The sequence below is a fragment of the Betta splendens genome, chromosome 19, assembly GCF_900634795.4.
Source record: "Betta splendens chromosome 19, fBetSpl5.4, whole genome shotgun sequence".
In the NCBI taxonomy this organism is placed as follows: domain Eukaryota; kingdom Metazoa; phylum Chordata; class Actinopteri; order Anabantiformes; family Osphronemidae; genus Betta; species Betta splendens.
Window position 1 is genome coordinate 10,950,895 of NC_040898.2, and position 27,241 is coordinate 10,978,135.

Genomic DNA, 27,241 nt, shown 5'->3' on the forward strand with positions numbered 1-27,241 from the left:
TTACCCTGTCTCATTCTGTGATCTTCCCCCTTCTTCACCAACAATTTAATGCCTGACTCATTTATCTTCTCTCAGCTCTTTAGTCTTGTAGCCTCCACAGAACATGCAGCATGTAAGACATTGTTGAGAACTCAAAATATGAAACTCGGTTGGTAGCATCTTTCATGATTTTGTTTTCCTCACTATTGCACTGTTGCTCAATGCTTCCGCTGTTTTCAGTGTGACCAGTAGCCAAATGTTAAACGGACAAAAGAGCTGACAATAAGCAGCAGATACATTGTTACGTGGTAAAAACTCATTAAACCTCTTTCTTCACCTTTAGCCCAGAACTGTTCGGGCCTACGGACATGTTCCCAGTGCCTGGAGCAGCCAGAGTGTGGCTGGTGCGGAGACCCCAGCAGCACAGGGAAGGGCCTGTGCATGGAGGGCTCATACCGGGGGCCCATGAAGAGACTGGCGAAGCAAGGTCAGCAAGGACCGTCCCTGGACATGGGCCTGGAAGTGGGCAGCTGCCCTAAAGACAAAAGCTATGAATGGGCGTTCATCCACTGTCCCGGTAAGAGGATCCACTTCCTGTCCGTGTTACTGAAATTCCAGATCACGTGTCATAAATGTATCTGCAGCATTTGAGACGTTGTTATTACATATTGACTATCACATCTTGGGTTTAAAAAGATGTTCTTATCCGGGACTCCTATTACAGCTTCCCTATGCAACTAATCCCTCCCTGCTGACTCTATGCAACCTTATGCTACTAAGCCATTTAATGGTTTCATCAAATTCCAGTCCATACCACCACGTCATGTACCGTGATCGTATCCCCACTGCGACTTGTAACTTGAGAATGTGAGACGATCCAGTGGTTCACTGGTGTCAATAAAGTGTAAAAGCCTTGTAGTATTCCATTTAGGGCAGCTAGTTTAATTATTCTAAGCCATATAAAATAGGTTTGCTTATAATTTTCATTAAATAATTAAAAAAAGGAAGAATTTAGCAAACAAAACAGGCAAATATGTCAATTAATTTAATTTGCTCTTGTAAAACCTCTCTGTCTCCTGCCCCAGCATGCCAGTGTAATGGCCACAGCACATGTGTGAACGGCAGCGTGTGTGAACATTGCCGTAACCTCACCACCGGTCCACACTGCCAGACCTGCATGCCTGGTTACCATGGAGACCCAACCAACGGTGGCAAGTGCCAGGGTAAGGGCTGCATCGCTACGGGATGTTTGTTATTCTACACGTATGGTATATGAGTGGAGATTATCCCAGACACAATGTCACCTTTTTGAGTCACATTTGTATTTTTTATTTTGTCACATCACAATTAAATTTAAACAAATACAACCTAAGTCCTATCCTTATCTCCCTGGATTTTGTTTTTGGTTGTATTGAAATAATAATAAACATTTAGAGGAATTTTATGTAGTTGCATTACAAACATGCAATAATGCATTAACACCAACAGAGGGTACTAGAGGGTATTGATTAGAACTAGTGACACCTTGTCTGACAGTTTGATTCATGAAAATATTACTACAAATTTTTGATATAAATATTTATAAATGTATGCCTGTTCTTTTTGTGTTGTGGAACCCCAAAAAAGAGCTAATGACATGTTAAGATCAGCATTAGAGTGAGTTTACAGTAGATGTGCAGGGTGGTGGGAAATGTTCTGTAGGTACAACTGAAGGTCAAAGACCCACAGTAACATCAGTGCACCATCATCATTGTCGCATAGCTTTATAGAAAAATGAAGGGTGTGTGTAGTCGTCACTGCCTCTAGCTTGTTGGCTGTGTGAGGAAATCTTGACATTTTAAGGGTAGCTTTACACAAATCTCACCAGATATAGCTGCTTTGCTGGATTTCAGGATGTGGTTTTCAGTTTTTTTTTGTCTCTGGATAATTTTGATTGAGCTCTGACAGGCACACAATGGACTGTCGCCTGTCGCTTGTGCTCTATGCAAAATTGTGCAACCCATAATTTACACAGCAACCCTGTTTTGACTGCGGGCCACATTAAGGCTGCTGGACTGTGGTGAATAGGGGGTAAACAAGTCAAATATAAAATAACATTATGCTTATTTGATAATTATGTCAGGTTGTTCTATAAAAGAACTGCAGAGGAGTTTAGGATTTCCTAGTCAGGAGCAGATTTGACTCCACTCTCTCCCTTATGAGACATGAATAGCATTCCTTAGAAATTACATGCACACCTGGGAGCTTTGCGGTCTCAGACAGATCATTAATGCATAAGCTTTAATGGGAGCATGTAAAGTGAGACTACACAGGTGAAGGTAATGTTCTTCTCACTCTTGGGGAGCCTGAGGATGAAATAAATCAGAACTAATCAGGTATTGGAACATTCTCAAAACAGGGCATCAGTCCCAGTTTTGCTGTTGGTTTTCAGATTTAGCAGAAAAAACAAAACAAAAACCCTTTTAGTGTGACTTTCACGTAGTAACATAAAATCCCTGTTTCACCAGCTGTCAATAACGAGAAGTGCAGGACAAAGTGCTAAGACAGCCCAGTCAACAGCCGCCCCGTCACCTGAAAATTCATATGCGCCATCTTAAGAGCCGCGTCCACTGACCCTCCTTTAATACACCTTGTCACTGTTGTAAAGCCTAGTGAACTGAAAGGAACAGATCTGTGTTATGTCCTGGAAATGCAAAACGGAAAGCGCGGCACGCTGCAGCCATTCCAGGAGCCAATTCGCTCGGCTCACACGTCTATTGCTGCGCGCTTTGTATTCCACCAACACGCGCGTCGCGGGTGTCCTAACATCCTGTCTAGAAGGGCATATTTTTTCCATCATGTTTCAGATCTTTGAAGTTCAGCCGGTCTTGTGAGAAATACACTTGTTTACCAGAGCCCCAGATCAATATCAATCTTATGTTTGTGTGTTCAGTACAGCAGAAGAGATGTTGGTAGGCCGGCTCGATGCCGCGTGCACCTGGTGCCCAGAAAAGGGGAAAACAACTGTTATTACACAGATTGCGTGAATTCCAGGCTTTATCGCATCCTTGGAGATGCTGAACTCAAGGGTTTAAACCACAGGTTGAAATGTCCAGGCGACCTCATGGTTGTAAGGAAACACACACGCGTCAAACTGCACTGTATCTGCATATCAGCTTAGTGTTACGAATGTCTGCTCGCTCTGTGCTACACTTTCTCTCATTTTGATTTTGCATCTGTTTCTCTTCTCGCATCTTCCAGCCTGCAAGTGTAATGGTCATGCAAATGTCTGCCAGGTGTTAAATGGCAAGTGCTTCTGCACCACCAAGGGAATCAAAGGAGACCAGTGTCAGCTGTAAGTACCCCACACGGTCCTCATGTTCTCACACACTCCCACAGCCATGAAAAGCCTGCAGTAATGTTCAAACCTGTAAACCCAGGTTGGAGCGAATAAAAGGATCAAACAGAAACAATCAAACCCAGTGATGCCGTTTAATTAAAGCGTACTTGTATTTGAATCAAATATTCCCAATGACCACTAGAAAGATTTATGATTTTCATGATAGGGTCATGCACATTGATTTCTGGCTACTGAGACCAGCTTCTCCCTTACGTGGATGCTGTAATTATTCAGAAGTATATGGGACAGAAAACCGTCAGCGGGTCCTATTGGACTTAAAAGTCCACCCTCAGGACTAATTGTGCTGACACTGTTGATTCCCTCGGCGTGGGAGGACCCATCTCCACTTAGCTGTCTGCTTTCTCAGCGGTAAGCAGAATGGACCCTGGTGTTTTTAATACCCCTAATGCAGGAAGAGTTATGGAAGAGGTCACCGGCAAACGCATGCACTCCCACACGACCCGGCGTGGGTTCGCCTCGCACTCTGTCTCTGTCCTTAAAATATCTCTACTCTTGGCTGGAGTTTTGTCATTTCTTCCAGGACTGCTTACTATTACACATTGCAGATAATTGTCACATTCTAGTAATGCTAACTAAATATTGGATTAATGCTGATGTAACCTACTTTTAGATGTATTGTATTCATAGTTCAAGCATTTGCCAATATCTGGACATTTTTTGAATCCTGATCACGGCCTTTTATGTCAGAAGCAGCTCATTGGAGGGTCTCGACAAAAGCTCAGTAGTTAAACTGAGAAGGGACAAGCATTATACCTAAACAGACAAAGGCAGTATCGCCTACAGAGATTTAAAATATATCGGTATTAAATTCAACATTTGGAAAATGGGAGGGAAATGGCCTCGCAACATTAACAGCATTCACAGTATGCAGGAATCCCAGTTAGCGAGTGAACACCAGTGAATATGATGATGAGGACAGGAGAATGGAACAGAGGGCACGAACAGAGACAACACAAAGAAACAAAGGCAAGTGCTCACAATAAAGGAAGAGATAACGGGAGCAAGTGGGACCTCCACAAAAACCCCGAGCACATAAATGACAAAATGTCACATTCCTTTCTGCTACCAGATGGAAAGCAGAACAATGCAGAGCAGCGCTCGCGTAGCAGGTGGCTAACAGTGGAATCATTTTCTAACCCACAAAATAAGAGCGAAGAGTCGGACTGGGCCAGACACCAACAGGCCAATCATCATCATCGGCCGCTTAGACCGAGGATGTGCATGCGCCGCTCCGGAGCCAGGTTTGCGGAAGGTCCTGCAACCCCATTGTGATTATGAGCTTTAAATCTCGCCAAACACATAAGCCACCAGAATATCCTGTCCTGTTTACAGATGGTTCTGTGTTTTAATGGTGCTGTCTTTGATCTTGAAATCAAGATGCAGCTTCATCAACATCAAAACATGTTGCGATGATCTAATTAGCGCGCGTGTATCGGCTAACGTTTGGGGTGGCGCGTACGCCGTCCCCCTTTTTTAATAGAATTTCTGGTATCTTATTACATGTTATCAGCGTCCTGCCCAGACTCACTCCCACCATCCCCGGCAGCAATGCTTTAACAAAAACCTCTCCACACACGGATCCCCTCTCCTCTGCACGGAGGTACACGCGTGCTCACTTTGAGTCACACATGCGACGCGGCCCCCGATGCCATTAGTAGCTCGGAATAATAGCCGCAGTAATCAAGTGAAGGGTGCATCGGTGCAGAATAGAATTGTTTTGGAAAACAACTGATGAGGTCCACGCTGTGTTAGTAATGAGTCAAGCAAGAGCGGTGAATATTTCTTATTATAGTGCTAATTTGGATGCATACATGTACATGGTTCGGGGTCCTTATTGTGGCGCGGCTAACAGAGAGGAACTCTGCACTCTCTCTCCACGCTTCCCTGTAGCCTGCGTATGTGTGAAGGACATTGTGTGTGTGTGTGTGTGTGTGTGTGTGTGTGTGTGTGTGTGTGTGTGTGTGTGTGTGTGTGTGTGTGTGTGTGTGTACAGGTTTAATACCACACTGCACACAGCACAGAGACATAAGGTTCAAGTTGAGCGTAGATTAAATTAAGATACAGTGGGGGGGGGTTCAGATGTGTGCACACATGCATGTAGGTGTAGATTAAATTAAGATACTCCGCGGAGGAGTCGCATTATACACTCGGAGTCAAGCACATGGGCGCCTGTGAGTTTTGCCGTCTACAAATGTCAGGCTGCAGAAACGCCCCAGGAACGACGCCGCGTCCTCCGTCCTCTGCACCGAGCTCGGACGGACGCGTCCTTGCCTGGTGAACGCTAACGTGGGAGCGCCGTCGCTGACGCCTCTCCAGCTCCGTGTCCTGCCGCCATTAGTTTGTCCAGAGAGCTGATGCTTGTCCTTTACAATTTCCTTGTTAGATCTCCGATCAAAGCCTCTCCACCAGCTCTGATCAGGTCACTTAGTTTTATTCGAGCGTGCATTTGCTGCTCCTGTATTGAAGTCACCGTGATGTGTACTTAAGGTTCAGTTCTCTTACTTCTTCTTTTCATTCTTAACTCGATTTATATTTATATCTGGTGATATTTAAGCTGTGAAACACATCAGATGTGATTCTCCGCCTGCGTCTGACTCCAGTTTTTTTTTTTGTGTGCGTAGTACCTTTGATGGTGATACTGTCTGTCTTGTGAATACAGAATCCTGCTAAAGACCCAAAATGGATTATTTTTAGAGGCAGAGTCATTCTTATTCACTCTAACATCACTGACAGCCACCTCCTCCTCAGTGGCAACCATGTCATGTCTCTCAGTCTCCTCCAATCCTCACTTTGCTCACTGTCTCCATCTCCTCGGCATCATCTTTGATGTCCACGTTTTAAAGAAAAACAATGTTAAGATAATTTTTATCGGGTCACTCTATGACGGTAATGTATGACTGTATGGGAAACCAAGCAATTATAACACATTGATTGCTAGCATTTTTCCTCCTCATTAGAAGAAACCCACAAGCCTGATAAACACTCAGATGGTATGACTGTATATCAACTGGCATTGGCTTGGCAGCTCTTCAACTTGTGTTATGTGAATGTGTATTTTTTTTCAGCCAGACAAAAAAGAACCATCATTCCCATTCTCTTATTTTTTTGTTTGTTTGTAAAGAAACAGGGAAAACTCCAAATTGGCTACTTTAGACATGTACTTATTCACCTTGGAAACTTAAAAAGCAAGAACAGATAGTCAATAATCATTTTCATATTTCCTTTTTGTGCATATTGGTGGTTTAACATTTGGAATGGAATGGAATTTAAATATGTGATTCTTTTCTATTGAGGTGAACAAACTAGAGACTGCAAACGTAGAGCAATGAAGTTAGGCTCACTCTGGTCTCTGTTGAGCCAGTTTTAAAATTGCCCTGGGATGTAGTGGTATGTGAAAACGGCTGCATGTCAGTGTAAACAACAACAAAAACCAAAATGTAATTAACTTTTACAAACTATCTGATTATTTGCTCTTCGTCATAACTAGGAGACTTGACGAGGCGCCAGCAGCAGCAGCTCCTGCCCCGTTCTTGGCACGCCGGCTCCCGATAAGAGCCATTTTCGCTCTCATGCTGTTGGCACTCTTCTTCATCTTGTACTCTCTGTTTTCTTCTTGCAGATGTGACTCAGAAAACCGTTACCTTGGCAATCCACTCAGAGGAACCTGTTACTGTGAGTAATTCTCCACTGGACGGCTACTTGCTGCTGAGACAACTCATATGCACTCAAACACTTACAGACACGCACGCACGCACAGACTCCACCTCCCTCCGTCTCTCTTTTCACTTCTCCACTTCCGCTCAGGGCAGATGGGGCATTTTAACACATTGGCACCAGGGGCACTTGTTCGGTGACAGAATGACTTGTCGTGAAAATGTCAAGTGCATCAGGAGTGAGCGATTGAGCTAATCAAGGAGACGGAGGAGTAAAAAATCTCAACTTGTCTACTGACTCGTTCAATCACCCACCTACTCAGTCCTTCATTTGCAAAGTTGACTAAATGTTAGCTTGCACGAAAAAATCTATTAAGGTGAGTGATGCAAAAAGCGCCTTTTGTGGGAAAAAAAGCGTCATACATTTGACATCTGGTGATGGAAAGTGGCTGCACATCTGTGTATTTCAGTACATGCTACTGTTTGCGCTCTGTGTATTTATTTGGCCTGATGTTGTGTCCTTCACAGGGCTGTGCTACTTAGTTATTTGTTATCTGCCTTTTTTCAACACTCTGCTTCTGACAACAGAGCCATTGCCAAGGTTCTGTCCCTCCTTTTTTTTTTTTTTGTTTGAAATGCCATAACCTGACACCAGGCTCAATAAGAGCAAGACAGGAAAACTACAAGCCCGCAGCTTGTTTTAACCTCTATGCAGCACCGGGCCTCAGACTGAGACAGTAAATACGTGTCATGCACAAAAAACACACAGAATGTTGAAGGAATTAAACAGGTAAAATATAAGTGACCATCCACTTAGGGAACATGAGTATGATTTGCTTTAACTAGAGACAGGCCTTTTTAGGTCTCTGCTTCATAAAAATGTTGTGGGCTTGATTGTAGTCATTGGATTTGATCACATACGTTTTGCCTTTTATTGAGACTATAACTCGTTTCTTTTGTTAACATCCCATAACATGGCATTGGTATATATTTATGCTGTCATAGTCTGTAATAAGGAAAGCCACGGCCGACAGTCCAGATTGTGCATATCTCTCAGAAAGTTGCCGCTTCTATTGTTGAGTGAAAGGAAAGAATATGAGACCTTTCTCTCCTCTCCTGATTTCTCTGCAGACAATCTGCTCATCGATTACCAGTTCACATTCAGCCTCATCCAGGAAGATGATAATCATTACACTGCCATCAACTTTATGGCCTCACCTGAGCAGGTAACTATTTCTGAGATCAAGCTTCTCAGTATGGCTGACCGGAAAGTGGTCTTTTGAAGGATCCACACATTTAACAATGAGGATCATTAACTGGTTCGTTCAAGGCTGCAGAAGTTTTATTACTTCATTATATCTATTTTTGTATGTACTTTACTTTAAGTAGATATTTTGTGTGACGTTATCATGTTTCATTTATTTTCTGCTTATTACTTAAAGGCAAACAAGAACTTGGACATGTCCATTAATGCATCCAACAACTTCAATCTTAACATCACCTGGTCGGTGGGATCAACAGGTACATTTACTTGATTTTGCATTAACTGTTTCTTTTTATTTTGGACAAAAATAATATAATAATTTGTGGTATTAAAAGGCCAACAAAAATATATTAGAATGTCACAGGATGTTCACAATTTCCCAATCCGCCACAAAATGAACGAATTGCACATAATTTAATATGAGCATCATTAAAAAGCCATTTTCATCCACAGAGGCTGATTTATGCAAACGGGTCGAACACAGACTCAGGTTGATGAGATATGTCTTTATTTATCGCCATTTTAACGCTCACCCACACAATATTTGATAAAATAGTGAAATATGCCATTCAAAGAGACCCAAACAACACAAGTCAAAAACCCTTGTCAAATAATTTCCTTCTCACGTTTCAATCGAGGTGACAAAAACATGTTTTTATATGTCACTGTTTGTACAGTTTGGTTGCCTACACAATCAGCTGTAGCTTTAACAGTAGCTTTTAATGAATTAACCCACAACACGTGTCCACTTTGTTGCTATATACTCTGTCATTGTGGAGTGGGAAGACGCCCAAGGACGCTGCAGTCGTCCAGCGCTGCCGTTTCTGTTTAACCGTTTAACTTCCTTTCAAGTCATCAGCCGCTTTCTCCATCCGCACGTTTCCCAGCCGACACGTCACACCTCTCCACCGCCGTAACCTTTTAGAGCGTTGTCATTAATATTTGAGGTTCGGTCCCCTTTCCCCTGCAAACACATTGTGTCTCAGAAGGAGCGGTGGCTTCCTCACAATCGACGAGAGTGTGAAGCGCCTTTGGGTGGGGTGAGGAGGGTGATTTCAATTAAGATAAACGGCGCTCACGTAGCCACACTCAAGCTGTCATTTTCACTTCTTTTGTTTCAGAGCTGTGGGTTGGAATGTCAATGCTGCAGACTCACTGACATGAGGAAGAATAAGAAATGGCTTGAAACATTTAGATAGATGGAAAATAGTTTTATTTGCAAATGCATTCCTTTTTTATTTCATGATGAGTATTAGGAGGTGCAGCGTGTGCTAGATTTTTGATCCTGCAGAATTTGATTCAAGGAAAATCCATTCCCGCCTCAACCTGATGGCTAAACGAATTATTATTCTCAGGCTTTTATAATATTCACGAAGAAATAAAATACGACCGCACTAATGAGAACTGACCATAATCAAAGGCTTTAATAAATAGAGCTCTAGTCATAATATGGGACCCATATGCTAAATAGCGGCGATACGGATTCAAATGATGACTATGTGCCGAACGACTGGGTCATGGCCTGCAGACAGCAGCATTTCAGTGCAGTCGTTTTCTCCCACGTCAGTGTCCATTTAACAATAAAATATGGACTGCTCTGCAATTATACAGTATGCTCCACTGTTTTAGGTCAACCAAAAAGAAGTTAAATGCACTTATGAGCAATTATTACTGTGTCTTGAGAGCTTTCCTGTTGTCCCAAATGGCTTGATAAACCCATTAGTGGCTTCATAATAACATGTTGCAGTTGGTCCAGTTCCATGTCTCTGTCTACGCGAACTCGGCGAGCTCCAAATGGTATTGTGCTGAACATGAACTTTTTGCCCCAACAGCTGGAACCATCTCTGGAGAGGAAGTGCCCATCGTGTCCAAGACTAACATCAAGGAGTACAGAGACAGCTTCTCCTGTGAGAAGTTCACCTTCAGAAGCAACCCCAATATCACCTTCTATGTCTACGTCAGCAATTTCTCATGGCCCATCAAGATCCAGGTAAGGACTGGGCGTTGTGACCTTCACCTAACTCTTATAAAGCCGATAACACAATGATTTGTTGCTTTCCCTCTTAAGTGTTGTGTTGCTGCTATTGTTTCGTTGCTCACCACGCGTGCGGTAGGTAGTTTTAAAGAAAGCTCCTCTTTATCAACAAGTCCCAGATCTATATACAGAAACAGCAGGGGAAGCCATTATTGCAGATGCAGTGCCCTGTTGTTGCTCAGGGTAATTTAAACTGCACTTCAATTTAATTACAGGTTTAACGAGCGATGTAAGCGTCCATAGGTGCCAGCTGCTTTCTTTTTTTAAGACGGCAGAGTAGGAGCATTACTTAACCTTTTCTAGGTCTTGCTTTAAATGGGAATAAAAGTGTTGGTATCGTAGACATTCACAGACACAGAAATATTTACTGTATAAATTTAAATAATAATGAAATAAAACTAAAGAACATGAGGACCAAGGTGAGTGTATATTCATAAAAAGTCTGCAACTGATTATTTAAGTGAGAAAAACACCATTTTATGTAGAAATGTAATAGCTACAATTATCATTCCTAGTAATAGGACACAATACCCATTTTGCTAATTAGCCCTCTCCCAAATATTGATTTTTAGATGTGTTGTGCCCCTCCCTTTCATGTGGTAGATGAGTGGAGCGTAGTGGGGTAATAATATCTTTTGGGGTCAGTCCATCTGTGCAGGTGCCCCCTATAATAGTTTACTATTAGATTTCCTGGCCAAGAGCGTCTTATTTATTACGGACTGGTCTGAGCTGTTAAAGCAAATAGCTTCGGTAACAGGATCAGGTCCCACTTTCCTTGCTTGCTTTTACGATGCAGGAATGAGAGTGTAGTGCTTGAGGAGATGAATCGGTATCTGACATTAGACCGGTGGAACCTTGTGTTGTCCAGTTATTTGAAATGGCCCTTTTACGTTTCATCTGCTAAGGTTTGCCTTCTGTCAGTATAATTGTGTTCACTGTAAAGCATAATGTTCATCAAAGGATGCCGCTGATCGGCCATGTTTGATGAACTGAAATGAACTTAACCCCAAATGCGTGACCTCATTAAGTGGAGAGCAGCGCTGAATAGACCCGTCACCTATTAAAAAGCAGTAAAAACATCTGTGTGTTTGAGTCACGTTAGACCATGTCAGTGAGCATCTGGTTTCAGATCAGTGCTTCTCATTCACAAAGAAGTCAAAGAGTTGGCATTAAACACAAAATAAGTCCATCGAAGACGCCTTTGGTTTAAGGATGCACATTTTTTCACCTAATGAAAAGACAAAAAACCTGTATAAATGGTTAAAGGATGCGCTTTTGCTGTTTTGTGGAAATCACTTAAAGTTTGGCTTACCTCTTGTCAGTAGAACAGTTTGTACTCTGCTGTCAGGTGCTATTGCTTGGTGCTCGCTAGATGACGTGTTTTGTAATGCTTTCTGGGAAAAGGACACGTCAGCTTGATGTGGGCAACGTGATATGACTTAGCTGCTAGGACGGTGTGTCATTCTTCTTCTATGGAATGTTAATATGTATTTCTGAACCATGAATCATTGGCCTTATTGACTGTTAGGGTAAAATACACCAATGTAAGACTCTGCTGAGTTTAAGTGTTTGGCTTTTGCATTTGTTCTCAAATGTCTTTTGTTTAAATCTTTTGGATAGGACGAGACGACAGACGTTGAAGTTCATACTTCTCATCAAATTTATCCATTTTTCTTTCCAGAAAGCAATTTTTGCACAGCAGGTTGAATTAATTCAATTTTGGATGTTTGCTGTTTTGAAACAAAAAGCTTTTTGCCTTGTTTTTATCTTGTTCCAGCTGAATTTGTACAGACTTTCCTCTCACGGCATCTTCATTGCAGTTCTTGCAGAGAATCTTGTCAGTGACCCCTTAGCAGGTCCACTCTGTTAACGCAGACTTGACCTGTCCACTCCATGTTTTATTAACCCCTTCACAATGTCAGAGCTCAACTAGGAGAACTCAGCCACAGTTAACATTGACTGCCCCCTGGAAGCATTTAACAGTGAATAGAAGCTGGGAATGTTTCTATCACACCTTTTCATATTGTTGATTGTATTCTTGTCCCCTTCTCTTGTAGATTGCCTTCTCCCAACACAACAGTATCATGGACTTAGTCCAGTTCTTTGTGACTTTCTTCAGGTAAGTGACTTAAATGTATGACTTAAATAAACACTCACCATCATTGAGTTACTGGAGTGTGTGGGGGTGCCGGTTCTCTTGTATCTTTAAGGAAGTGATTTTCTTTTATCAAGTGGCAAATAAACCGCCGGCAGCCGCTTAAATAGGCGCCTATTGCTCTGCAAGTGCCATCTAAAGGGAAGGCGTGGGCGATCAAGATACGAGGGCTCTTAATGACTTTTCATCCTGAGAGCTGCGATGGAAATCTTTAGTCATTGAAGTGATTACAATGAGTCAATTGGCTTGTCTCAAAAGCACAGCAAAGTCTGAATGAATTAGAAGGATGGGACAAAAACATTTGTATAATATTTATGTTTAATGATGTTTAATGTTGGTTATTGACGTTTCTGCTTCAGAGGATTTATACCATATTTATCTGTGACTGCCCATAACACTAACCTAATAAAGTTAGCCTTATGTTTTATAAGTGTTATATTATTGGTGTCATTGAGGACAATATGTTCATGTATATTCACATACACACTGGACGTACAGTGCAGTTATTGTACATATTTATTCCAAGATGTGCCACAAGGATTAGCTGCTAGACCAAAGTCTTATCTGTGTAGGTGTCAGTGAGGGAATAGAAGACAGCCTGTGCCTGAGGCACCTGCCCGTCATTGCCCGGTCTACAATACGTTTCCCAAAAAGCTGTCACACAATCAGTTGGTGTCTGGCTCCATGTGATCAGATTTCAGTTAAATAGCAAAATTCAGGAATCACTTGGAGGTAAGGGGGGAAGGACAGCACTTATATACCAGAAAAAAAGATGCAGTAGTTACAGTTTTGGTATTTATGGAAAACATTGATCCCTTTAGTTATTTAATTTTGTTTGTTGTGTTGCTGTTCAGTTGTTCTGTATTTCATCGTCGTGCAGGTTATAAAAGTCTCCGTCTGCCTTCTTGTTGTCCACTTCTCACTGACCCATAAAATCCAGAAAACGTGAACGGCTCCGATGCGGTCGCAAGCAGCCGTGTGTGTGTGCGCTCGTGGGGGGTTGAGACAGACCGAAACCTGCAGGGAACATAATCAGCCTGATGACAAAATGTCAAATCACCCCATAGGGTTTCTAGACCTCCTTGAATGGAGGATTCGGGGTGAAAAAAGGACGGCCTGACATGGAACAAGCCGTGTTATATCCATCTGTTGTTTTATCTGTTGAACATTAGCTTAGACTTCGCAGATCTGCTTCTACCCGCCTCGCAAAAGGATTCCTCACCTTGGAGACTTCATAAACAGTATTTTCCCTGCACTTTGCTGCTTAAGTTGTAATCTACTGAGAGTTTCATGAATTTTGATTAGACGTTATAAAAACCTGGCATTAGAACGCTGTACAAGTCTTGCGGTAGAACCCAAGGGTCTGATTTATGCTCATTAACACAATCAGCATCATTCCAGTCCTAAGTGTTTGTACCAGAGTTTTGGGATAAATGTTCAAGCTGGAGACTAAATTAGAGACCTTAATAAATTGTTATGATGCATGTTTTCTTTAATTTTTTTTACTATTTATATGTGATGAAAGCCAAATGTCTGTGTGGGGCATTTTGTCACTTCTGCCACATATGAAGCCTTCTCTTCAGAACCCTTCCTCCCAATTTCCAGTTATCTTCAAAAGTATCTGAGATGGTACAAGTACTTCTAAGAGAACCAATGCTCTCCCACCGTGTGCGCCTCTAAAATAAATTCCATGTGCGATTACAAAATGTTTGAAGTCCGAAATTTCCTATCAGTCGACACTTTAATCCCACTGCCTGGTTGCCTCCTCTTTGCTTCAATCATATATAAAAAGCTGTATGTTCTAAGCGTTATCACATCCCTCAGAGGCGTTATCGTCGTCTTCCACTTGAGCATCCGGGCCAACGGACCTCGCAGGTGTGGCAGCCCCATTGTCAGCCGACTCGAGTTTAAAGATCAAACGCATCAGGCCAGAAATCAGAGCTGCTCACGCGTTTTGGTTCAACATGCTCATTTGAGCAGGCTGCCAGGTTTAGAACAAGGCATGTGCCTAAATACAAGCGCCCGATGCTCATGTTACAGTGTGCATTTCACCTTCAGACAGGATTGCTCCTAGTGTCATGTTGCTGCTTACTGGCAGCTCATTATGGGAGTACAGAAGGGTTAAAGAGAAAATTTCAAACCTATATAAAGCTGACAAATTTCACACAGACAAAGGGAACAAGCGCTGAAAAAGTGCTAAAGAGAATACCTCTTTAGCACATACTAATCTTTATATTCTCATCTGTCATCAGGATAATGAAGTGGAATCTCTCAATCTGTCATATTTGTCTTCCCTGTTAGCACTTGGGCCCTGCTGAATCTCCCTTGACTAATGATTTCATTGTTGGGTTATTAATTGGGGTAATCGGCCAAAATATTAAGTCTATTGAGAAATAGATCTGCAGCCTCTTCCTGTGAGACCCAAAACTCGGCCCGTGCAGCTGCAGGTCTATATTCAGGACTGAACAAATGTGCTGCTGTTTAAATATTGTTTCCTGTCTTTCCTTCCAGTTGCTTCCTGTCATTACTACTTGTGGCAGCAGTGGTGTGGAAGATCAAACAGACATGCTGGGCCTCGCGACGAAGAGAAGTAAGCCTTTGTTTACGCATGAAATTGAACAGATATAATTTTCTTATAACGACCACTTCAGATAAACTTCCCCCGAATTTGGTTTGAATTTGTCAGATTCCTCAACATGATGGCTTCCCACAATGGCATAAAAGGGCTCAACCCGCTCTTAGTAATTACAGTGCGAGGAACAAGTCTGGATGTATGATAGAACACAGCGAACATAGGAGTGGCGCGACACAAAGAAGGCAGACACATATACATTTATATGTCTTTCATTTTGGCTTTAAAAGCATAATCAGGATCAGGTTGTTATTGGAAAACATCAGCTGGTGAATGCCAGATGTCAGCTGTTTGCAAGTGGCATCAATTAGCCTGACGGCACTAAAAATTAAGACAGGACATTACAGTCAGCCAACGCTCTGAGTGTGATGTAAACAAGCTTTGTCCCTTAGAAGCTTTAGCCTTATATTCATAGAAGCCTTGTATGCGCTAATGGCAAATGTTTTTAAGACGTATCACAATTATTTTGTCAGATAAACAGTGAATATTATCAAAAGTAAAGCTCATAATAATTGAGATGAATTATGCATTGACGTTAAGTGGACCGGTAGAAAAAGCATAAAGAAATTGTATAGATGCTGTAAGTGACTTAAGGAGCGGGGTTAGAATGAAACATTAATATTCAGTGTTGCTCTGAAAGGAGAGTTTGAGAAAAGATGGGGCTGAAATGGGGTGAATGATGAGATGACTGGCAGCAGAAATTAAAAAAAGAGAGTAAGGAAGATATAGCGAGGAGGAGAGCAAATGTATGCAAATTCTCCTCACTGCCCCTGATTCGAAGCGCATGGGCTGGTTGCTGGGTTCTGTAGGGGCAGCTGTCATTTCCATCTCCTCACAGGGAATCTTATATTCGGGGACACTCAATAGCAGGAAGTTTAGTCTGGCACACGTCCAGCCGCATGACCTGCAGTCAACTAATAAAGCTCCCGCTGTTGATTCCCACTTTAGGAATGACATTGATAATCATAGGATCCGGATTCTATTTCCTCTAATTGAAATATGAAAACAAACAACAGCGGTGGCTGCTGAGATTGCGAGCCGGGCCGACGTAAAGAATTAAAGCCAATAAAGATTAATGCGGACAGATGGGCTCACGTCATTAAAATTCTGCAGCTTTTTCCTGTCTGATTTTGGAATTCCCCTCATCTACTTGTTGCTGCCCTTCAGCTGCCAGACACAAATGAAGAAGAAAAAAAAACAAAACGGATAAATATTAACCTTCATCTCCTGATTTCAGGTGACGGGAAGGTTTTGTCATCGCATGACAAAAGCCTCTGAGAACCCATGAAAGATTAGTTAGCAGATCAATACCTACAGTCAGGCTCATGTTTTGAGGATGGAGTTAAGTCCTGTTGGTATTTGCCCTCTGCATTGTGTAACCGACCACTTTGCAGTCAATACCTGCCTCAAGTCTGAACCTCATGCACATGACCATGTTTTTTTTTCAGTTTTTTTTTTTACAAAATACGTGTACTATTTGTGCAAATTTATAAATTAAGCCTGTCCCCAACCCTCTTATCTGTATATAATCCTGAGAAGCATAGCGTTTTAAGGTTCCTGTTGTGGCATTTTCATGTGTCCTAGTTGAAAAGAGATGCTCTGTGTTGGTAACCTTTTCCCGAAAGCCATAACAGTAAAGCTGTTATGGTTTGTTTTAGGTCTCAGAATTGGAATTTTACATTTACTATGGTAATAATATTTAACAAAACTCTCATCTAACTCTAACTCCGCATTGACTTAGTTTGCACAAATGGTTTCCCACATGTTAATGTGCTAATTGGATAAGGGCCCTTTCTCATTAAGCAAGGATGTGGTACCAGAGGTGAAGTTGTTAATCTGAATAATCTGAGCTGAAACTGGGTTGATTCTGGGCGACGGCAGCTGTAAATGCCACCGAGGAGAACAAGGGCTGATCTCCTTGAAGCTACCTGTGGGGGAAACGGGAGGGAGGGGGCGCTGACATTTTATGAGGCCGCAACACACACACACACACACACACACACACACACACACACACACACACACACACACACACACACACACCGTTGTAAGTTTTTTCACAGAAATGCCTCATACACTGTTGTGTTTTCTTTCTATTTTATAGAAGTATCTTTCATTGGTTGGCAAAAAAAGCTTGTTTCACGTCTCTAAGCTTGATCTTGGTGTTGGTTATTTGAAGGTGACGATAAATACAGACACTATGATGATCATTTCCACACTGTAAACCCAAATCTTTACTTAAAAGGCATCTCTAGTGGATAAATCCAACATGTCCCCCCTGCTCACCTGGCATAATCTCAAAATCTGCTGTCCCTCCAAAGACCTCAATTAGTCATTGATTGCTGTAATAAGATTATCCCACACGTGAACCCACGGTCACCTTTGCTGCTTAAAGTTTGCACTGAAGTCTGATTCCCCTCTGTTTCAGATCACAACCCGCAACGTGTGAAGGCTTTAGACTCTAGCTTTCACATTGAAGCATAAGAGCAACAGATCAATGATAATTCTAAAACCAGTCATTACTAGTGTTATTATTTACAACAACAATGCAACACGTCTTCAATCGTATGTAATCAAGTTCTCCTGAAACCTCGTAGCGCATCAGCGTGGTGTGTTCAGGGGCGGGATGACACCTCCCCTGTTTCAGCTTCCAGTGAAGGGAGCAGAGCCGTATGCACCAGAGCAGACAGTTCATGCACTCACTAGCTAAAATTAATCAAGCTGCGCGGCCGTGCACTGACTGTCCTCTCTTATCATAACTGTGAATGGCTCCAGCTTGTATTCTTGACAAAATCAGTCCGTCACGGCGCACGCGTTAATTGGTTTTACACAGTTCACTCTTGCTTTTTGCCATTAATTTAGCTTCCGTTTCTGGAAACTCTCCGGCCCTTTGATCACTTTTAGATGCACGTGCCTGACACAGAGCAAATGAAAAACATTCCCTGACTTTGCCTGATTCCTTTTATGCTTTAAAGAACTTCTTGATAAATAATGCAGTGTGTAATGAGCTATCTGACATGTACAGTGAGTCTTTGATTTGGATTCCTTGTTAGAAACCATAATAAGCTGTAAGCTGTCGAGCTTGTCTGGCAGCATCCCTGCAAAGCACCAACACTTGGCTTTTATCTTTTTGGAAAGGGCAGGTTTTTTTATTTTGACCTGCGCTGGCTTAGCAGCTCAAACCCACAGCTTTTACACATAATCGTAAAAACGCACACCAATCAGCCTTCAGATCTAAAAATCGGGGCCGCAGAATGAATCAATCCAGTAATCGATCTCAATTTCATTTGGCTGGTGGCTGTTTTTTCTTCCCCTCTCAACTCCCAAAGAGTGGTTTCTTTTGGAGCAATTCAAGAAAGCAGTGCTTACATAGAACTGACCTGAACTTTCCTTTCATTTAATCCCAATCAATGCGTCTGTACATCAGTGGAGTCAGTCATGTCCTTGTTGAGCGTTCGTAATGCTGCAGAGTGGTCTGCACCACCACAAACAATGTATGAAACAAAGGATTTCGGGCAGTTGAGCTTCAACATAAAAACATTTTGACATTTTCGCTGATTTGCATTTAATGTGTTGTTTACAAATACATCAGCTGTAACTTTGTCATTGTGTTATGGTTGTAAAACTGATTTCTACACGTTATGAATAAGTTGTAAATGACAGCTTCATTGTTAAAATATGTCACTCATTTACATTATTGAGGACAAAATCAAATAAATTGAGTCCATGATTGTTTCTTACTTCACTTTCAGACAGGTTAGCAATGCTTAAGAATGACATTTTGATTTACTGTTGCCTTTTTAATTCTCTGCAATCATCCAGAGGATGATTGAGGCTGCAGACGATTTGCATTCTGTACGAGTCCTTGATAAAGCAAGATGTTGATTCTCCCTGCCTTTGACGTTTCTTCTCTTCACAATGCTATCAACCTTTCCAGACTTGATCTATATTTTGCCGATTAATAGCCGGTCTAATGAACACTTAATTAAATTCAGGGGGACGGAGGATGAGGTCTGAGAAGGAGAGTCTCCGGGTTCATTACGGCATCAAGGACAAACCGCTTTTCTTTAGAAAATTGAGTATTCTCATACAGTTGAGCCAAAAGTTATATTGAAGGTCTAATGTGGACAGAGACAAAGAAGCGTGTTTAACTCTTAGGTTCTGTCACCTTAAACAAATACTTTCTAGCTTGCTTCTTTACCTTTTTCTTTGCGTTCTGGAATTCTTTATTATGTGATGGTCTCTGTGAACTCCAAGGTGCAGAGGAAGGGCAGGTTACGGGGCCGATCTCCACCACTACATGCACCACATGATGTGCTTAGTAACCTGAAGTACAATTAGATCTTAATGCAACACACTTAAGCTCATCGCAAATTCAATAGCAATCAGTGATGTCCTTGGCGGTAAAATGGCAGCCTGTTTAGATATTGATCAGACACTACGTCGCTGATGAAAGTGTGGCACTAGTTGTTTTACAATATTGATTAGAAGGGAACAAGAGAAGCTATTTTCTGCCCGGTCTAAGCTGCAGAAATGGTGTCAGTCGCGCAGACGTGACCCAACCGCAGAGTCTGCGTCTGTGCTGGTGCTTTGGAAGAATGTCTTAAACTTTCCCTATGATGTGTTCACTGGTTGTGTGGGAGTTACTGGTAATGTCCCACTGCAGGTTTCTACCATCAGACAAGATTTCTCCATTTTAAGATTCTGCTTCCTGATGTTGAGTGTGTTTTATTCCTGTTTATTCATCAAGCCACTCACTTGGACTGCGTGTGATGTTTTCATCGTTCGTCATCTGTGTTTTGTGTTTCAGCAACTGATGCGAGAGCGTCAGCAGATGGCCAGTCGTCCGTTCGCCTCGGTTGCTGTCGCGCTCGACGCTAAGGGGGAACAAACGGAGCTGTTGCAGCCAGTGGTGGATGTAAGTACTGCTCGGTTGTGGCTTCATCAGATCCTGCCATGCACATAACCCCAGTTTGTCATCTTTGTATGAGCAACTAATGCAAACACATCTAATTTCAACTTCACATGAACTGCTGTAATATAATATCAGTCATTATTCATTGTCCCTTATTGTGTATTAAAGTATTAAAATACATGTTTACATTCTGCCTAATTTGCCCTCATGGGTCGTTGCTGGGAATATGTCACAAGGCAATTTGCGCATTGAACACGTGATAGATTAATCTGTTATTAAACTGTGGGCGCTCATATGATTTGAACGTTGCAATTATTCTGTACTGTTCACTTGCTGCAGCTCCCCATTATTCCCAAGACGTGAATAACTCCCATTATGAAAAGAGCGGAGAGGTAGTCGGGCACAGTCTGGAGCTCAATGGCACACGGGATAAAAGCATAATTTAAATCGGTATCGAGAGCTACATCCTCAAATTGACATCAGAGGACCAACAGTGTTTCCTCAGGCAGAGCCTGCTCTGTGTCACCTACCGCTGAGAGAAATAAAATAACTGTGACAACCAGCAAAGAGGTGCTACATTAGCTATTAGTGCAGTGCTGAGTGGTACTCACTGTGCATTATGGTATTGTGAAAGGAAATGTAAAGAGCAAAAGAGGAGGGAAACAATGCTTCTCGGCTCTTTGAGTGCACTTCATTGTCGCACTTTCATAGCAATAAGGTCTAGTCTGAAGCCCAATGGCCCAAACCTCTGTTTTGACTTCATTTAAGTAAAATGTTAATTACATACTTGTCGGTGAGGTGTGTGTGTGTGTGTGTATGCGCATGCGTGTGTGTCCATCTGTTTTTTTTAATAATTTATTCCAGCCCTCTCTTTCTCTGAAACAGAGATAGTGTTCTTGTTATAAAGCTCATTAAGGTAGAGACTGTGCATCCCACGGAGAATATTGCTGTAAACAATGTCCCAAGCTGTTTTGGAAATGATAACTGGGCGGGGGAAAAAAAAAACCTCTTTCAAGATGCATGAAATAAACCAACGCCGGCTTCACCACATGCTCGTACAGTTTGTAACCAATCTTGGAAGATAACTTTGTTGTTTTGGACGTGCTGCATAAAACGGTGTGACAAAATATGTGTGATGAAAGCCAATATAAACCACACAGTGAGTTTATCACAACAAGCAGGCAAGTGTTGTAGTAAAGATTTGCTACCGACATCCGTCCTGATAAATTCAGCATGTTGCTGATTTATTAAATAAAACTTAATCCATCACATCACAGGTTAGTGACCAGATGAATTGAGGAAAGGTATTCTCCCAAAATGTGAAGTGTTAGTGAAGATACAGCAGGTGAAGGGACACCTGTTGCGTGTCTGTGCACCAGAACGGTGCCGCGTGCTGATAACCTGTGGCAGCGAGCCTGTTTGCACTCGTCTCTCTCCATTAGCCGATTTCCCGATTTGTCCGTTTTTTTGCTGAAATCTCATTTCGCCTGGTAGATTTTCCTGGCGATGCCTCTTAGGTGCCGCGACTTTGTAAAGCGCATTGTCATTGTTTTGTAGCCGCAGAAACAGGAGCAGTAACTACGGCTGTTGCTTTCCTTAATCAAACCTAGATTTCACTCTGCAGTCAGATCAGTTTTCAGGTAATTTCAAGGATTGTCCTGAGGGTAAACATAAAAAAAAATGAACAATGATGTCTAATTATAATGTGATGCAGTTATTTGTGCGAGTGGCAGACAAATATACGAGAACATACCGATGTGCAGGACTATGGAAACCCATCATCAGGTAGCTTTTAAAATACTGATGAAATGTAATTAGCAGGAACCTAAGCTCCAGTGTAAGGCTTCACATTTGTGAATGCATGTGTTGGTCCACGCAGACGCCTCCTGCCCTGGCACCAGCTGAAGGTGAACCTCATGAAACAAGACCAATTCTGGTTTATAAAGGAATAAATTGGGCAGCATCTGGTCCCATTTAGCTGTTGGAAATATTTGTTGATGTCAAATAGGACACTGTTGACTCCAGTGGCTCGCCAGCTCTGCTGGATCAGACCCTCTCATTCACTTTAACCTAGAAGCTTTACAGCAGGTGTAAGAACAGTTCCTGTTCCCCTCAGCTCCTATTTCAGATTGGAAATTTGGAACGAATGACATAGTTTACAGGAAACGAGCCGCAGATGAACTGCAGCACCAGTTTCCCCCCCCCTCGCACCCGTTCCGTCACGTCAAAACTTTATCCTGCTGACTGTACTGTCGGCACTGATCTCACTGCATTAGTTAGTACCAGCTCCCTGTCGCCGCGTCTTTGCAGACCTTCCAGCTGGTCTGAGAGAAAATCCTCACGGCGTTCATGCAATTTCCTCCATTTTCGGGCCCCCGAGAGAGGGCGGTTGCTTTTAGTGACCGGGACGTCAGCAGCTGCTGATGGCGGAGCCAACTGGCCCCGAGCACCGCGGGCCCCGGCCCCGGTGTCACAGATGTCTGTGTTCGCCGTGGCCGGCGTTCAGCATATGGAGCCGCTAACGGACAGAGAGTATGATGGATGACACCTGTCAGCGGGGGAAAAGGGGGCCGTGTGTGTGTGTGTGTGTGTGTGTGTGTGTGTGTGTGTGTGTGTGTGTGTGTGTGTGTGTGTGTGTGTGTGTGTGTGTGTGTGTGTGTGTGTGTGTGTGTGTGTGTGTGTGTGTGTGTGTGTGTGTGTGCGCGTAAACACATTTACGTGCTCGGATGGTTATGAATGGCCACAATACAATACTCACACTTGATTAATGCACGGTACGAATGCGGGCTGCGTAAAGCGTCTTGGAGAATATGATAATGACCAGCAGCTTTAAAAAGCCATAATAGAAGAGGCAGCATTAATATTGTAATGGGAAGCAGTGATTTATTAATGTTTTTATTTGCCCCTGCACTGGAGGAATACTTCTGTTACCCCAGATAAATAGGGCTTGATGAGGGCACGGGGGAAGGCGGCGGCTTTGCATAAGATAATGGCCTGGGACATTTCAGGTATTCACGGCATCCGTGGTTTTATCTGCTGAGCCGTCATCGGCTCGCTGATATGTAACGCGGAAACGTCCCGCTGTTCCGTCCGAGCAGCGTCGGCTGAGCTACGGACGGACGCAGCCTCGACCGGCGCGTCTGCACGCGAACGTTCGCTAATTACGCCCGAACACAAACGGGAACAGCTGCTGATGGGAAAGTCATCATTCCTGCAGGGATGCGAAGTATGAAACACATTCAAGTTTGGACCCGGCTCTGAATGACAGCGCTTCATCCTGAGGGGACTGTGTGCAGCGTGTACATGTATGTGAATTACATGTATGGTTGAGATATCAGAGCAGTAGTGTTAATCACCCAGCGGTGGATGTGGTGCCGTTTGCAGGAAACACTGATTTCATCTCAAACTCTGCCCAGATTAAATTTGCTCCCTTGAATGAGTGCGGCTGCTGTAGCTATTCATTAGCCGAATCGCTGAAATGACTGCGTACGGGAACAGTGTAATGACCTAATATTTGCCTCCCAGTCACAAATGAACACGAAAACGAATTAGAAGACTTTAACCGCAATGTACAAAATAATCAGTCTCTCAGAAAAACATGCAGGTTCTGATCGTTTCTCCAGCCGACGTGCAGTTTGTATCTGCTCGTTTGAAGGTTTTGGTCCCACAGCATTTGCTCGTTTGACCACTAGGCTGGTTTTTCCCAGCGTCCTCGCCGTCATTACTCATGGGCTGCTTGTGGACGAACCCGGTCGATAAATCACTGGTGGCACCGTGCACTCGTCAGGTTCTGCCAGTACTAGTCTGTCTTGTAATTACCGCCGGCCCAGCATTGACTAGGTGCACGTTGGGGGGATTTGTCATCCGTTAATTAGCTGCCATTAGCCGCTATGCTCTCGGTTAACGCACCCGATTGCTTTGCGGCCGCGTGTCACGCCGACAACAAGCAGCTGTTTGTTTCTTGGATTCTCCAGACCATTGACTGCTTTGGTCAGTTGGTCTTTTTTTTTCTTCTTCTTCTTCGATGTGAAACCTAATTGGCGGTTACAGCGAAATTACTGTGCTTGATATAAAGCAGGATTGCATTTACTTCTGATTAAAAGCCTGCGAAGACCGAGTGAAGCAGTAATTGGATATTTATTCACATCTGACAGTTCAAACAAATCTGGATGTACCACTCGATGCTCACTTTGCACATAATCAGCATGTCAAGACTTTTCCATCCAGCGACGCACCAATTAGCGTCCGGCTCTTGTGTTCCGCTGCTTACGTGCGGTGAGACGCGATTCCGGTACCGTGTCTAGAAATTCCCGTGCAGCACTCCTGACTCATGTTTTAATGCATGTGCCTTCCTGTTTTGCTCCCATTTTACAGCCTCCCCTCATCTCCATTTTAAATTCAGGCATCAGACATCGAGGACAAAAAAGGGAAAAAAAAGTCAATTCTATTCAGACATGTTATTATTGCCCAATTTGTACCTCCTCATCCAAAACATGCTGTGAAACCCTTGACATTCATTATCAGGATGACATGTTTTTCACGCTTGAGACAAGCAGTTTTGGCCATTAACTCCGAGGGTAGGTCACCGCCTGGGCGCGCGGCCGGTCTGACAGGAACGCACATGAGTGTGTTTGTTGTGTGACCAGTCAGAGCACTTGTGTCGGGGCGAAGGCGCCTCGTCTTAAAGGCTGCATCTCCAGCAGCTGACGTCAGGGACCGTTTGTTCTGCTGAAATGAAATGTGCCTCTGAAACCAGCATTTAAGTGTGTGTGTGTGTGTGTGTGTGTGTGTGTGTGTGTGTGTGTGTGTGTGTGTGTGTGTGTGTGTGTGTGTGTGTGTGTGTGTGTGTGTGTGTGTGTGTGTGTGTGTGTGTGTGTGTGTGTGTGTGTGAGACCAGGCTGCACCCAAACCTGTCGCCATGGAGCCATGTTCAGGAGGGAAAGCCGCCGTGTTCACTGTCCTCATGCGATTGCCCTCCGGACCCTCGGACCTCCCTCCACCCGGACAGTCAGGTAGCCTCGCACTCACTCACTCACTTCCTATCGTTCTGCTGTAGTTTTGTATAAATATATACAAGCCGTCTCGTCCTCTCTCTCTAGGACTCATCATTGCCAGTGCACTCATAGACATTTCACAACAGAAACCAACAGATTTTAAGGACAAGTCCCAGGCTTTAAAGAACCGAAAGGCGCTACCTCCCGCACACCAAGGCACCTGCGTGTGATGCTCGGACCACTTTTACACCAGCGGACCGGAGGCCCCGTCGCGGGTCCGAGTGGGAACGCTTTCCGCAGACGATGGTTACGCATGGTTACGTTCACAGGATTTGATTCAGCTGCTACCACTGACCTGTTCGTGTCCCTGGAGCGCAGGCACCTCCTCGGCCCCTTCGCCCTGCTCTGCGCCCCTCTGTCCGTCTGCAACCCCCGCCGCAACGTTTCCCCCGCCTGTCGACCTCGGATGAATGGGAGGCTCTGCGCCGCCGGAGGCCTCAGGTCTGAGAGAGGAGAGAGGTTTAGGGAAAGTTGAACCGATTTGCTTCCACCATGTTGGAAACCAAAGCAGAGGATGAAAATGGCTGCTAACTGATTTCTGTTGTCGTTTTCTTCGCTTGCCAAGTGCTTCTATGGTGCTACAGCTTTTGGTTTTTATGCTCAGCCCGACTCCGCCTGTGCTCTGCGAGCTGGATCCACTCTGCCTTTTCTACGCGCTAGGCCAGAACCTTCTCAGTCGATGTCTCGCCGCCGTTCTGTTTTTGCCACGCCGCTTCTCTGACTGACTGTAGCGTCTGCGTCGTCCACCCAGCTCAAGCGAAAGTCTGTATTTTTGTGGAATACGCGGACTCGAAGACGTGGGACCACAGTCGCTACCGGTGCCGTGGGAGCGAAGGCTGCAAATCACCAATCATCAAACCTAAAGCATGGAAAAAAACAAACGTTAGATGGATTTATTAACAAACTGGAAGTTTATTTGTTACAGACATTGTCAGTGTGTTGATGCAGAGAGCGGTTACAGTGGGAATGTCTCCACGTCTCTGTGTGTCACGTGTGGACATCTCGACCTTGTCCCGGGACAGATGTGGTGGCTGGATACATCTGGATAAAAGACTCTAGACCAGGGACGTCCTGCTCCTCCGGCTGTTCACTAGTTTGTTTTGTAAGTTTCTTTTTAAGAGTCCTCTGAAGCCAACTGTTTATTTCCACCTTGAACGTGTTCTGTTACCTTTTTCTAATGCCTTTGCTTTCCATGAACAAGTGAGGGGGCATGTTGATCTGCAGACTTTTGAAAGCTGTCAACCACTTCTTACCCCGACTTCACCCTTTGTTGTACAGTGTCTTGTTGAAACAAATGTGAGTCTCTGTCAGTCTGAATCTCTTGAGATTTCATGTGTTTGTCAGGTTTTTATGACAGAATGACAAGAGATTATCTTTTATTTTAGGCCTTTTCACCTCTTATTATTATTGTTTATTATTATTATTATTATTATTATTATTATTATTATTATTATTATTATTATTATTATTATTATTATTATTATTATTATTATTATATCTGTGATCAATTGTAACTTTTGTTACACTTGTGCAAAGAATATTTCTGTTAATATGTTGTTTTGGTATTTAACAGATTCCTGTGTAATAGCGCATTTAACTTGATTTTACAGTTACTTCAATTAGTTGTTTGAACGTCATTTCGCGTTGAATCCTTAAGGAATGAATGGGCATTGTTTTGTTTTGTTGCCAAATGGTTATGTTGCATTTCATATGGATAGTATGACAGCTCAAGTGTTTTGATTTTGTACCTGTAGAGTAATCCTATAACAGTGTCATTACACAGGAATCAGGGTCTCACTGTACCGTGAAAAAAATAGAAACTGCATATCAGTCATTTTCAGTGTATTTTAAAAATGGACAACATGCAAGTAAATTAAAAAACAAAACTGAAACCACTCCAGTCTTTTCACATGCAGTACTCTGTGTCTTTTCTTTATGTCCTGTGTTGCTCTTTGCCTCTGAAGCTTAAAAATTGTCATTGTATTCTATAATAAACAATGAAATACAATAAGAAAATGGCACAGATAAGCTTTAGCCAAACAATTCAAATATTTTATCGTAAAATAAGGGATGAATCTCAACTCTAACTATAAACTGAATAAAACTACTGTGGGACTCCACAAAAGGAGACTTGGAGCCATAGTGAACCTTTGC

The 27,241-nt window shown here is 43.0% G+C and overlaps 1 protein-coding gene across 2 annotated transcripts in view; it reads left to right on the forward strand.

Moving 5' to 3' along the window:
- Positions 1-26,982, forward strand: part of atrnl1b (attractin-like 1b) — a 39,595-nt gene extending 12,613 nt beyond the window's left edge. For both annotated transcript variants that reach the window (XM_029133588.3, XM_029133589.3), the window contains exons 18-29: positions 323-556; positions 1,065-1,202; positions 3,220-3,313; positions 6,999-7,051; positions 8,164-8,258; positions 8,475-8,553; positions 10,129-10,286; positions 12,389-12,450; positions 14,998-15,076; positions 19,929-20,036; positions 24,931-25,045; positions 25,133-26,982. In XM_029133588.3, the coding sequence (XP_028989421.1) occupies positions 323-556; positions 1,065-1,202; positions 3,220-3,313; positions 6,999-7,051; positions 8,164-8,258; positions 8,475-8,553; positions 10,129-10,286; positions 12,389-12,450; positions 14,998-15,076; positions 19,929-20,036; positions 24,931-25,045; positions 25,133-25,257 (1,340 nt within the window). In that variant the 3' untranslated portion in view covers positions 25,258-26,982. The remainder of the gene's footprint in view (positions 1-322; positions 557-1,064; positions 1,203-3,219; positions 3,314-6,998; positions 7,052-8,163; positions 8,259-8,474; positions 8,554-10,128; positions 10,287-12,388; positions 12,451-14,997; positions 15,077-19,928; positions 20,037-24,930; positions 25,046-25,132) is intronic.
- The last annotated feature ends 259 nt before the right edge of the window (positions 26,983-27,241 follow it).